The sequence below is a fragment of the Callithrix jacchus genome, chromosome 8 (genome assembly GCF_049354715.1).
Source record: "Callithrix jacchus isolate 240 chromosome 8, calJac240_pri, whole genome shotgun sequence".
Taxonomy (NCBI): Eukaryota; Metazoa; Chordata; class Mammalia; order Primates; family Cebidae; genus Callithrix; species Callithrix jacchus.
Genome location: NC_133509.1, coordinates 140,651,149 through 140,665,620, shown reverse-complemented (window position 1 = coordinate 140,665,620; position 14,472 = coordinate 140,651,149). Strand labels below are relative to the sequence as shown.

Genomic DNA, 14,472 nt, shown 5'->3' with positions numbered 1-14,472 from the left:
ATCATTAAATTACGTAAAGAGTTCCTATGTGCTTCCCTCTTTTAGGGGACAACGTAAATCTTTAAGGTCAATCACAGGGAAATGTGTGGTTGGGTCCTCCACACAGAGTCCCTACCAGGACATTGCTGAGTGTAGCTATGGAACGGGCTTCCAACCTCCAGACCCCAAAATGATAGACCCGCAGACAGCTTACACGGTGAGCCTGGAATACCACAGGCACTCAGCTCCCCCCCATGAAAGCAGCTTCACGGGCTGCATTAGGGAACCCACAAATACAGGCTAGGCAAGGCCGTGGACGCCCACCTTCACACCAGGATACAAGACATGGAGTCAATGATTATTTTAGAGCCTTAAGATTGAGTGACTGTCCCACTAGGCTTCAGCCTTCCACGAAACTTTTCACTGAATTTTGGGGCCAATTTCTCTTTTTAGCATAGGACTGTTCACCCAATTTCTGACCCATCCTTGTGCTTTGGACATAAATAAATTGATTTTGATTTTACAATCTCATAGGTGAAATGAACTTTGCCCTGAGTCTCAGACGAATTTGAACTTTGGATTTCGAGTTAATGCCAGAGCAAGTTCAGATTTTCAGGGACTGTTGGGGAGGGATTATTGCATGTTGCAGTTAAGAAAGACATAAAGGGCGGGATGGTGTGGTCTGGATGTGTGTTTTCTCCAACTCTTCGTTGAACCGTGATCCCCAATGTGAGAGGTGAAGTCCTCTGGGAGGTGTGTCACCAGGGGCAGGTCCCTCATGAATTACTTAGTGCCATCCCCTTGGTGACGGGTGAGTTACCACTCAGCTCACATGAGAGCCGATTGTTTGAAAGAGCCTGGTACCACCCACTTCTCTTTTCTCCCCCACTATCGCCATATGATACTCGTGCTCCCCTTCCCCTTTCTGCATTGACTGAGAGCTTTCTGGGGCCCTCACCAAAAACAGGTGCTGGCACCACACTTGTGTACAGCCTGCACAGCCATGAGCCACATAAACTACCCAGCCTCGGGTATTTCTTCACGATTCAATGGACTAACCGAGAAACTATGTCGCTGTGCAGCGTATTAGGGGTGCGCAATCATTAAAATGGAACTGTTGCCTGTATAGGTAAAGACACCAGAGAATTTCCCTGTCACTCTCTCCCCTCACCCTTCTCTCTCTTACACACACACACACACACACACACACACACACACACACACACACACACACACAAAGCAGCACATGAAGATGTCATGTGACCAAATAGCCACATGGGGGCAGCTTTGAGCCAACACTAGAAGCCTCAACGTAAAACCTACGTTGCCAGCATCTTGATCTTTGAGTTTCCAGAACTGAGGGAACTGACATAAAATTGAGGTTGCATAAGTGACCAAGTATGATCGTTCTTAATCTCGGCTCGAACTGACTAAACAGAATTTGGGATGAAGAAGCGGGGTTCTGATGTGAGATTCTCTCAACTGTGAAAGTACCTGGAATTGGGTTCTGTGTCAAAGGCTGGACAGTTCTCACATGATGAAGAAATGTGTGTATTAACGGTCGTTCTGTGGACCGGAATGAGCACAGAGCTACTGGAACCTGGACAAATGGTGATGTTTGTTACAAGGTGGCAAAAAGACTTGTCTAGACTGTGCTGTAATATTTAGTACGAGAGAACCTGTGTGCGGCGAAATTGATTATTTAGCTGAGAACACTTCCGAGTCAGGTTTTCAAGGTGTGGTTTGGTTTGTCCCTGTAATTAGCACCTGTAATAAGAGAGAGATGGACTGAGAAGAAACTGTAAGGAGGAAAGTATCCGAAACTGAAAGGCTTGGAAAACTCTCAACCTATCCGTTTGGCAAAACCAGAAAGTGTGTTCTGAGGAGAACAGGGAGTGTGGGGCTGTAATATCACCTGATGAAGAATTTATGGTATTATAGGAGAATAAATGCCGCAGGTTTTAAAGAATGAGGATGGAGATGAGACAAAATGGGTTAATGCTGCCAGATTCTTCGGATTTAAGAGGATGGAGCTACTTGGTTGCAAATGTACACCATTCCTCCAGTGGTCAAGGTACTGACCACTACCTTGATTCGAACAGACCAGACAACCTGTACTAAAAAGCCTTGAGGAAAAGATGTCCCACCAGAGGTTGGAACTTAGGCACTCCCAGCGAGCTTGTGTGTGGGGCTGCATGGGGTCTTTGGGATGGGACCTTAACCCAGCAGTTACCCAGGGCTTGTGCCTCTGCCTAAAGCACTGGAGTTTCTGCTGCTGCGATGAGCTGGGAAGGAAGAAGCTTGTCCCAGAGAAGACTCCACTTGAGCCATAAGGCCTATGGCAGTTTCTTTTATCATACTTCGTGCTGCTGGGGACACATCACCCCTCTTTTCTGTCCTATTTTTCTCTATGGGGGAGAAAATATATATTCTATGCCGAACTCACCACGTATTTGAAATAAAATAACTTGTCCAGTGCTATGGACTGCATGTGTATGTTATCCCAAAGTTAATATCGTGGAATTCTAATCACCAATGTGATATGATTGGGGTGTGGGCCATTTGAGGGGCGATTAGGTGAAAAGGGTGAAGCCGTCATAAATGAAATTAGTGCTCTAATAAAAATACGTGAGAGAGCTTTTCTCTCGTGCTTCCCTGTCATGAGATGACACAATAAAATCAGGCCATCTGCAAACCGGGAATGAAGCCCTTACAGACACTGATCGCTGTCTTGGGCTTCCTGGCCCGAGACAATAAATACGCCTTGTTAAAGTCGTGCATTTTATGACACTCTGTTAAGACAACCCCAAGGCCGGGCACGGTGGCTCACGCCTGTAATCCCAGCACTTTGGGAGGCCAAGGTGGGCGGATCACGAGGTCAAGAGATCCAGACCATCCTGGCCAACATAGTGAAACCCCGTCTCTACTAAAAATACAAAAATTAACTGGGCGTGGTGATGGGCGCCTGTAATCCCAGCTACTCGGGAGGCTGAGGCAGGAGAATCGCTTGAACCCAGGAGGTAGAGGTTGCGGTGAGCCGAGATTACGCCATTGCACTCCAGCCTGGTGCCTGACGACTGAGCAAGACTCTGTCTCCAAAAAAAGAAAAAAAAAAGATAGCCCCAATAAAATTAGATATCTGGTTTTACAGGCTCAGAGCTGGAGAGAAACTTGTTTCAGAAATAATTGTACCTCCAATCTTGCCCATATATGCTTTAGTTGATATTTAAATTACGTTTTATCTTTAGAATTTAGAGTTGATGATGAAATGAGTTTAGAGTTTGGGGACTGTTATAATCAAATGAATGAACTGTGGATGCGTAAATGACACGCATTCGGGGGGTGGCCTTGAGCATTCTGGGTCTTTTTTGCCTACGTGTGAATTGAAAGATTGCTTTTCCTATTTTTGTGAAGAATGTCATTAGTATTTTGATAGAGAATTTATCTATTCTGTAAATAACTTTGGGTCGTATGAAAATGTTAGTACTGTTAATTCTTCCAATTCATAAATGTGGAACATCTGGGCTATATCTTCTATGGCTGTGTGTCCACTTCATTTTTTTCTGTCGATATATATCAGTTTGCTCTAGAAATCTTTCTCTTATTTGGTGACATTTCTCCCTGGGTACACTTTGCAGCTACTGGAAAAGGAACTGCTTCCTTGATTTCATTCTCAGACGTTTTGCTGTCAGCATATAGAAATGCACCAATTCTTTCATGTAGATGGTGAATCATACTTTACCTAATTTGCTGATCAATTCTAATATTTTTGAGAAGTCCTTAGTTTTCTTTTTTAATATAAGATCTTCTTGTCTGCAATCTGACTTCCTCCATTCCAAATAGGAGGTCATTTTTTTTCTCTTACCCAACTACTCTGGCTAGCATTTCAGTTCTATCCTGAATAAAAGTGATGAAAATTAGCATCTTTGCCTTGTTCCACTTCTTAGAGGGAAGGTTCCACTTGTTCCAGCCTTTGTGTAATGAAAGCTGTGTGTTTCTCATATATGAGCTTTATATTTTGAGGTATCTTTCCTGTATAAGCAGTTTGTTTTTGAGACTCTATCAGGAATGAACGTTAAATTATATTCTGTGGTTTTCTAAGATCTATTGACTCTACAATAACACAGCCGTAAGAAGGTCAACACAACTCAGCTGAGTTTCAGTTAGTATCATCCCAGCTTCTAATAGTTTCTGTGTTAGAACACACCTATTTCCATATTATATTTGCTCACAGGTATTGGTGCACATTTTAGCTAATTTGTGGTTATTTTACTCTTTTCTATTTTTTTTTTTTTTTTTCTGAGATGGAGTTTCGCTCTCGTTACCCAGGCTGGAGTGCAATGGCGCAATCTCAGCTCACCGCAACCTCCGCCTCCTGGGTTCAGGCAATTCTCCTGCCTCAGCCTCCTGAGTAGCTGGGATTACAGGCACGCGCCACCATGCCCAGCTAATTTTTGTATTTTTAGTAGAGACGGGGTTTCACCATGTTGACCAGGATGGTCTCGATCTCTTCACCTCGTGATCCACCCGCCTCGGCCTCCCAAAGTGCTGGGATTACAGGAGTGAGCCACCACGCCCGGCCTATTTTACTCTTAAGAATTAACTCAAAAAATCCTTTCTTATTATGAATTGAAAGTAAACACTGGGCAAATTCAGCCCAATCTTAATCTTTCCCAGACTTGGAAACATTATTGAAGACAATGAGGGGACAGTCAGCTTTCGCTGAGCTTCTCTGAGGCCCGTGAGGTAAAAGCCCAGGGCTTATTGGCTACACCTTTGAACATTACTGTCTTTCCTTCCATGATCCACGCCCAGGCCATTCTCTAAATCTGAGAGTCCTGTGCATCTTCAATAATTTCATAATCTCACTGCCTCTTGGTCTTGTTTTCTGCAGCTGAGAAACAGAACCCTCAGCAGTAGAGCCCAGTGTAAATCACCAGCCTTTAATTAAACTATGGTTTTAAAACAGCGCTGTGAATTACATAACGATCCTACTCTATGGCAGAACTTCCACTAAATCGCGGAGCTCAGAGTGGCCAGCATGGAGGTGTGTGTGTATATGTGCACTGCTGGAGACATTTCCTGTTACTGTACATTACTGTAGGTAGTAATGAGGTCAATCTGAACTAACAGATGTCTCCATGGCCTTATGAGCACAGAAACAACCTCCAGTGCAGGTGCAAAGCAAGGCTGCAGCAGTCAGCCAGATGCTCCCCTGGGATCCCAACAGTCAGCCAGCTGCTCCCCTGGATCCCAACCATCAGCCAGCCACTCCCCAGGATCCCAACAGTCAGCCAGCCGCTCCCCAGGATCCCAACAGTCAGCCAGCCGCTCCCCGGGATCCCAACAGTCAGCCAGCCGCTCCCCGGGATCCCAACAGTCAGCCAGCCGCTCCCCGGGATCCCAACAGTCAGCCAGCCGCTCCCCGGGATCCCAACAGTCAGCCAGATGCTCCCCTGGGATCCCAACAGTCAGCCAGATGCTCCCCTGGATCCCAACAGTCAGCCAGATGCTCCCCTGGGATCCCAACAGTCAGCCAGATGCTCCCCTGGGATCCCAACAGTCAGCCAGATGCTCCCCTGGGATCCCAACAGTCAGCCAGATGCTCCCCTGGGATCCCAACAGTCAGCCAGATGCTCCCCTGGGATCCCAACAGTCAGCCAGCCGCTCCCCGGGATCCCAACAGTCAGCCAGCCGCTCCCCGGGATCCCAACAGTCAGCCAGATGCTCCCCTTGGATCCCAACAGTCAGCCAGCCGCTCCCTGGGATCCCAACAGTCAGCCAGATGCTCCCCGGGATCCCAACAGTCAGCCAGCCACTCCCCTGGATCCCAACAGTCAGCCAGCCACTCCCCTGGGATCCCAACAGTCAGCCAGATGCTCCCCTGGGATCCCAACAGTCAGCCAGCCGCTCCCCGGGATCCCAACAGTCAGCCAGCCGCTCCCCGGGATCCCAACAGTCAGCCAGATGCTCCCCTTGGATCCCAACAGTCAGCCAGCCGCTCCCTGGGATCCCAACAGTCAGCCAGATGCTCCCCGGGATCCCAACAGTCAGCCAGCCACTCCCCTGGATCCCAACAGTCAGCCAGCCACTCCCCTGGGATCCCAACAGTCAGCCAGCCGTTCCCCTGGATCCCAACCATCAGCCAGCCACTCCCCTGGATCCCAACAGTCAGCCAGCGGTTCCCCTGGATCCCAACAGTCAGCCAGCCGCTCCCCGGGATCCCAACAGTCAGCCAGCCGCTCCCCGGGATCCCAACAGTCAGCCAGCTGCTACCCTGGGGTCACTCCAATACCCTGTTCAAAGCCTCTGTTCACTCATGGGCTGAGAAGAGGGAAGTCAGCGATACAGTCTGCTCTTCCTAAAGGGCTGACAGGGCACAAAGAGAAGTTGATTATCCACGGAGCATTTCTGCAGGAAGGCACCGGTGTGCAGACACACTAGTAAGCACACACTTCTTTACCTAATACATTTTTAATGTTTTGTTGATTTAACCTCTATCACTTAAAAACGTTCAAAAAAATAAAAATAATAATGTTCATCACTTTTTTTCCCTAATCAAAGAGGATTTTGATCAGAAGGCTTGTGAGAAGCCTGCTGCTCTCCAGATTCCCACCCTCATTTCTCCTGAAGAAGGAACGTCATCCATTAGTTTCTGCTGTCATTCTCTAGGACTAAACCACAGGGTCGCATGGGCCCTGGTGAGCCTCAGAGAGGACCCTGTCTGTAGGGGCAGGAGCCTCACAGCCTTGACTGAGAGCCGTGGCCCTGAAATGAGGCGGTGTCCCCCATGGAGAGCACACTCGGATGCCCACACCTTCAAACGTATCTCATTTAAGTCATCACCATTGTTTTCTCCTTCAGTAACAAGAAGGAGCCACTGTCTGCCCACGAGCATTTTAACCTAATGTACGGTCCAGCCGAGTTGTTAACACACACAAATGCCATGACCTCTGTCTAGTCCTAGAGTCCTGATTAATTCTTCTTTGGGGATGAGCAGGCCCTAGAAACACGCCCCATTCACATAAACACAGGCACGCCGTTGACGTGTTCTTCTGTGTGAGCAAGAGTTCACACCAGCCTCCCTCCAACTCCAGGAGCCCCTGAAAACCAAGATTAACTCGTCCACACCTGTGCAGACTCCGGCCCAGGGACGGTCTGCTGAGGAGTGGGCCCACCGGGTCCTGGATGCTGGGCTCATCTCTTCCCTCTCCTGTCCCAAAGCAGGTCCATCATCCTGCTGAGGTCCAAACAGGAGCGTCCAGGTTTGTGTGGCCATCTGAGTCTTCCAATATAGAGAAGACCTCCTATTACCTACCATATTCAGTGCATGGGGCTTGTATAACAAAATACCACCGGTCAGATGGCTCTCGACACAAAACTGATTTCCTCACAGTTCTGGAGGGTGGAAGTCTACGGTCAGGGGCCAGCTAGCTGGGTTTCGTCTGAGGCCTGGCTCCTGGCCTGCAGATGACGTCTCTTCCCTGTCCCGTCCTCACAGGGCCGGCCCTCGGGGCGTGCTCACCCTCCCTGCTGCTTCCCTTCTCACACCAACAGTCAGATTGTATGAGGGCCACACTCCAGGAACCTCACTTTCACTCATTCACCCCCTTAAAGACACTGACCCAACTATGATTTCATTCTGAAGGAGCAGGGTTGGATTTCAGCACATGAATTTACGAAGATCACAGTCACTCATAACAGCCTTATCCTCCTTCTCCTTCCTGGGAAAACCCTAAAGGCCCAGGGAAAGCGTGTCCAGCCTGCACACTCCTACAGGGAAACCGGCTTCATGATTGTTCATCTGTCATAGAAAGGTGGGATTCAAAGGGATGCAATACGGGATCACAGGGCATCGGGGGACCAAGTGTGACACGACAGAGCCTTGAAATACTCCACGATCACGCAAAGTTTAAAGACGGACCACGTTTGCCGGGAAAGGGAATCACTTACCGTTGTGAGGAAGAACTCACTTGTGTTTCTGAATATGATCTGGCCTTGGGTTTTTCTCTCCCCTCAGAAGCACCGACAGAATTGACAGAAATATGTGAAATATTTGTTCTCAGACCTGAGACACCCACAGAGGTCCCCCTGGGTCCTTCCCCGGGAACTGATCGGCTCGTCCATCTGTAGAAATGACCAAGGAGGGAACCGCACAGAAGCATCCCGGGCACCGCACCTGAGCTCCCGTGGGGTCAGGAGCACGTCTGTTCCTGACAGGTGGATGAGGTAAAAAGCGTGATGGTTCGCAAAGCTTTTTCATAGCGCAGAAGAAAAAGTGACCCTGTATCAAGTGTTCATCTTGTGAACCCAAGAAATCTGAGCCAGATCTGAGTTAATTTAGAAAGTTTATTGTGCCACGGCGGAGGACGTGCCTGAGGAAGTCCCGATGACACGTGCCCGAGGAGGTTGGGCACAGCCTGGTTTTATGCATTTCGGGGCATCAGGAGACATCAGCGAATACGCGAAAGAAGTACATTAACCCCATCCGGAAAGGCTGAGAAACTGAAAGCCGGGCCTTGCTGGGGCTTCCAGGTCACAGGTAGGTGACAGACAGGGTCTCACTCTTTTGAGTTTCTGATAAGCGTTTCCAAACGAGGCAAACGGAATCTGCGTCTGTCTCTGTGGCAGAGGGACGCCCCTTTGAATACAGTGGGAGGCAGATTTCCCCTGAGTGTTTCCAGCTTGAAGGTGCCCAAGGTATTTTCCTTTCACAATCTGGTGACCCCCAAACAGAACTTCAAAGCCTAAACAAAACAAAACAGCCAAAAAGAGAGGGCACCTATGAAGCCTGAAAACCATTCAGCCCTCCAGAGAGACAGGGGCAGCATCTGCCACCGCATGACAGAGAAGTGAGCTGTGAGTCACAGGAAGCAGTAATGTTCACCCACAGAGAGACCAAGAGTGACACATGACGGAGCCACAGGCGAGGTCACTGACCACTCTGCACCCACAGAGACCGAGAGTGACATGTGATGGGGCCACAGGCGAGGTCACTGAACACAACACCCACAGAGAGACCAAGAGTGACACGTGACGGGGCCACAGGTGAGGTCACTGAACACTCCACACCCACAGAGAGACCGAGAGTGACACGTGACGGGGCCACAGGCGAGGTCACTGAACACTCCACACCCACAGAGAGACCGAGAGTGACACGTGACGGGGCCACAGGCGAGGTCACTGAACACTCCACACCCACAGAGAGACCGAGAGTGACACGTGACGGGGCCACAGGCGAGGTCACTGAACACTCCACACCCACAGAGACACCTAGAGTGACACGTGATGGGGCCACAGGCGAGGTCACTGAACACTCCGCACTGAGAAGGCAACAGAACACACAGCGTGGTAAGACACAGCCCTGCTGCCCCCACCCTTTCCCTTCCAGGTGAGCCCTCACAGCCCTGACCCTCGCCTCATCCCGCAGGCAGTGGCTGCCATCCTGTCCAGACCCACCCGCTGCCCCACCCTGGGACTGTTACCTCATCCCCTCAGGGAGTCCAGGTGCCCCAGGGCTGTGATGCGGGAGCCTGGGGAGACCCTTTGTTCTCTGTCAGGGTCTCCCTGGGAGGGACGTGGTCAGCGCAGATGGTCGGGGCCTGGCTTCCCTGAGGACGGTCCTTTCCCATTCTCTGTGGATGAATATCCCCGGGCTGGGACATGAGGCCGGCAGAGGTGCAGGTCGTCCTTAGGGCCACCCTCTTGCTGCTGGGACTCTGGGCGCCCCTGGCTCCAGTCCACTGTTCTCAAGGCCATCCTTCGTGGCACTACGCATCCTCCGAGGTGGTGATCCCCCGGAGGGAGACGCACCACGGCAAAGGCCTTCAGTTTCCCGGCTGGCTGTCCTACAGCCTGCATTTTGGGGGTGAAAGACACGTCCTTCACATGCGCAGAAAACACCTTCTCTGGCCCAGCCGTCTGCTGGTGACAACTCAGGATGACCAGGGCGCCTTGCAGATGGATTACCCCTACATCCCCGCAGACTGCTACTACCTCGGCTACCTGGAGGAGGTGCCTCTGTCCATGGTCACCGTGGACACCTGCTACGGCGGCCTCAGCGGCATCATGAAGCTGGACGACCTTGCCTACGAAATCAGACCCCTGCAGGATTCCCCCAGGTTTGAACATGTTGTTTCTCAGATAGTGGCCGAGCCCAACGCAACGGGGCCCACATTCAGAGACGGTGAAAATGAGGGGACAGACCCCCTGCTCTCCGAACCAAGTGACAGCATGAATCCCAGGTTATCTAATTTCCTGTATAGCTCTCATACAGGCAACATAAAAGGTCATATTCAATGTTCTAATTCATATTATAGGACATATAACAACATTACAGCTTGTTCCAAAGACGTGGTCCGGATGTTCAGTCTCGTGGACAGCATCGCTCAGAACATTGATCTGCGGTACTTTATTTACCTCTTGACCATATATAATGACCGGGACCCGGCCCCAGTGAATGAGTATGGAACAAACAGTGCAATTTTTGCTTATTACGGAACAACCTTTTTTACTCCTTTCGGTGTCCATTCATCCACACTACTCATTCAAGACGGACCACACGAGTCTAACTACGCACCTCAGCAGTATAGGATGTGTCACCGTGAAGGCCTGATACACATCGGGGTGCTGAGCAGACATTACTTACTGATCGCCGTCATAGTAATGCAGTCGTTGATGAGGAGCATCGGGGTGCCCTATGATGACATGTACTGTACGTGCCAGAGGAGGACCTCGTGCATCATGCAGCGATTTCCAGGGATGACAGACGCGTTCAGTAACTGCACCTACGCACACGCACAGAACAGTTTCACGGCTGTCGCCCAGTGCATTTTCCAGAAACCGTCCCCCGTGTATAATAAAAGCATGACCACCATTCGCTGCGGAAACCTGATAGTGGAAGGGAGTGAGCAGTGTGACTGTGGCTCCTTTAAGCAGTGTTACAGCAGCCAGTGCTGTGGGAGCAACTGTCGCCTCACACTGGGGAGCCTCTGTCACACAGGGGACTGCTGCACAAACTGCACCTTCTCCCCGCCGGGGACTCTCTGCAGACCTATCCAAAACATATGCGACCTTCCAGAGTACTGTCGTGGGACCGCCTTGCTGTGCCCCCCAAACGTTTACATGCAGGATGGAACCCCGTGCACGGAAGAAGGCTACTGCTACCACGGGAACTGCACGGACCGCAGTTTGCTCTGCAAGGCGATCTTTGGTGTCAGCGCAGAGAATGCTCCCGACGCCTGCTATAACATAAACCTTGAGAGTTACCGGTTTGGACACTGTACTCGACAGTATGATTCTCACACTTACCAGCCTTGCGCGGGAATCGACAAGTTTTGTGGCAGACTGCAGTGCACCGACGTCACCCATCTGCCCCGGCTGCAGGAGCACGCGTCATTCCATCACTCTGTGGTAGGCCGGGCTCAGTGCTTTGGGCTGGACGAACACCGTGGGACGGGCACAACCGATGTCGGGCGTGTGATCGACGGCACTCCCTGCGCTGGTGGAAAGTTCTGCAATAACAGCCGGTGCAACGCCACCATCGCGTCCCTGCACTACGACTGCCACCCTGAGAAGTGCGGTCACAGAGGGCTTTGTAACAACAGGAGGAACTGCCACTGCCACATCGGCTGGGACCCGCCCCGGTGCCTGGCAAGGGGCGCTGGGGGCAGTGTCGACAGCGGGCCCCCTCCGAAAAGAATGCGTTTCATCACACAAAGCGAACAACCTGCGATATATCTGAGGGTGACCTTTGGCCGCGTTTACGCCTTCATAATTGCACTGCTGTTTGGGGTGGCCACAAATGTGCGGACTATCAGAACCGCCACCGCTAAGGAAGTGGCAGTTACGGACCCTGAATAAGAAAAATGCAGCCTCCCCACCTCTGTAAAGACAGAGAGAATATAAAAGCCAAACCCGTGAAACAGGAGCAGGAGGACGGACGGCAAAGCTCAAATCCACATTTCTTGAAGTCCGTGGGAGGCACTGGGGGAAACGGGAGGCGCTGGCTTCTGTCCCAGGTTCTCGTAGGTCGCTGATGCTCACCCTAAAATAAATCTTCAAAATCGCATTGGTGCCTTTTACTTTTTCTTAGACTCCGCAGGGAGCCCAGACTCGGCCAGAGCCTCTGGCCTGGCGAGGAGACCTGAGTGAGCAGCCGGGCCTTGACCTGAGGTCGCTGGTCCCAGAATGAACGGAAGTTGCCACCAGGTCCTTAAAAGGCACATTGATGGCATTTCTCCAGAAGTGAGCTCCTGAGCAACGGGCTTCCTCTTTCCCCGGGTCATCTGTCCTTCTCTAAACCCAAAGTGAGCTTACAGTCATCCAAGGCTGCTCCCTGTTCCGTCTGTTCCCCATGGGAATGCCTGTGGGCCTTGCAGTGAGACGAACTTGGGTTCAAATCCCCCACCAAGCAAGTCTCCCTACCTGGGGTCGAACTTCCCGTATGTGGGAAACTGAGTCCCTGAGGTTGACTGCTGTATGCAATGAAATTCAACTCGAAAAACAGGTAGACGTGTGGGGCAAGTTCCCTGGCATTCGGTGGGAGCTCTGTGAATGGCAGCGGCCCCCTCCCATCCTGCCCCCACATTTCCATGAATGGAAGCAGGAAGGGAAGCTGAGTAGGTCACCACGAGGAAGAGAAACTAGGTTTAGCAGCCCAGGCTGGTCTGGGTGGAAAACAGGGCGAGGTGTGTCGCTAAGTTACTGTAAAGGGAAATGAAAGTTCAATGTATAAATAACTGAATGAGATAAAATTTTATTTTGAATTCAAATTCACAATGATATTGACTTTTAAATGCAATGCGCATATGTCACAGAGAATTTCGAAGACAAAGCCACAAACAGAGGAAATCACGCTTCCCATACCATCCGCGGAAACCCGCCGACATTCTGGAGCAGTTCTGAGATGTGGCGTTTTCTCAGTCCCTCTGTGTTCTAGCCCTGCTTCGACAGACAGAGTTTAGGATTCCAGCCCCTTTCTCCAAACACAGCCTGACATCCTTCCTGTGAACCTGCTTAGAAATTTCCTCCATTCAGCTGACATAAACACGCGCGCAATCCATTCCTGTGCCTCATTCAGTCTATTTTGTCTTTTGTGGGTGCACGCTACTGGACGGATAAGTGTGAGGTCAGTGAATACCACACCCTCCCCTTGCGTGCCTTTCGGGAGCGAGGGGTTTCGCTGATGTAGCAGCAGGCCTGTCCCACTCTCTGTGCATCTTACCCCTCTGCTGTTCAGCCGACCTCTCCCCTGGGGCATGGGTGTTCCCCAGGGGGAATGACTTCCTCTTTCCAGGGCCCACCCACCACAAGTGCACACAGGAGACCACCCTGCACTTGGCAGAGCTCCACCCCATGTCGGGGCCTGTGTCGCCTGCTGCACCCGCTACACAGATGGGACCCACAGGGACACCGCTCAGGGCAGTGGGGGAAGTATGTAGGAAAGGAAGGCAAATGTGCATTCTGTCGGAGAGACATTATAGGTAGTTTGAGCAAAAATCTGATGCCGTGCGAACTTTTAGAATGATACATATTTTAAGAAAGAACGTGACCAATCGAGTTCACGTTGAAGTCAGGTAAACGCTGTTTAGAACAACAGCGATATCAAAAACACAAGCCAACGGTTCACCAGGAGAAACCACCCTTAATGCCACGGAAATGGTCTTCCACCAGCGTTAGCGTTTGCATCCTCCGGAGCCGCAGGCCTCGGCACCTGCTGCCTTGACCTGACCTGTGTCACCTGCTCCACCCGCTACACAGATGGGACCCATGCTCTGACCTTAATCACAGAGCGTGTGTGATGCCCTGCTTTTTGCCAGCTAAAACTAACTCCCCTTTTCCTGACTAAAAGCTGTTCTGGCTTTATGGGAGCCTTTTTGAGCCGGACAGACGCCATCTTGGCTTCTGCATTTTCGTAACCTGCCCCCCATCAAGTGTGCAACTGGAATATAAACCGAGGTCAGGCTGACTCTGAGCGCCCAGAAATGGCTTTGTTGGTAAGTGGCCGCGTAAAGTGGAAATGCAGCTGCGGTGAGCGCCCGGAGCCCCCTTATCTCTAAGTTGTGTGTCTTCCATGACGGCTGCACTCCTCACACCTGGCACTGTTTTCTTTCTTACGTATCAGTTTTTTCTTTTGACTTTGTGCTTACTCTGCCTGTGTGAAAACTTTGTTTCGGCTGGGTCCCCCTACCTGTTAAAACTAGGGTATGAAAGACCACCTCACTTTTTCTTCAGGGCCGAGAGAATTTTGGGTGTTGGCCACTCTCGGTTGCCGGCTTAACAAAGGACTCATCATTCATTCTCAGAGTGTGGCGCATTCCTTGACTCGCTCGGATACAACACATGGTAATGCTGAGAGCCACCCTGATGGATCTCCTGTATTCAGTCCACACTCTTCCTTACCTCCATCGTGGGGTTGTAGACTGACTTCCTCTTGATACTTGGATCCAGGCGCCCCAGCCAACACTGTAACTCCCTCCGTAGCCTGTTGAC

At 50.8% G+C, this 14,472-nt stretch overlaps 1 protein-coding gene and 1 gene segment (V, D, J or C); both read left to right on the top strand.

Annotated features, from left to right (window-relative positions):
- Nucleotides 1–14,472, top strand: part of LOC103791027 (immunoglobulin gamma-1 heavy chain-like) — a 211,862-nt gene that overhangs the window by 36,667 nt on the left and 160,723 nt on the right.
- Nucleotides 9,528–12,049, top strand: LOC100396410 (disintegrin and metalloproteinase domain-containing protein 29-like). Its single transcript, XM_002763959.6, has one exon. It carries the CDS (start codon nt 9,643–9,645, stop codon nt 11,839–11,841), a length of 2,199 nt encoding a protein of 732 aa, XP_002764005.2. The 5' UTR covers nt 9,528–9,642; the 3' UTR covers nt 11,842–12,049.

Bases quoted from the DNA above. Each gene is read 5' to 3' on its own strand.
- LOC100396410 (XM_002763959.6), top strand. From the start codon at position 9,643: ATGAGGCCGGCAGAGGTGCAGGTCGTCCTTAGGGCCACCCTCTTGCTG.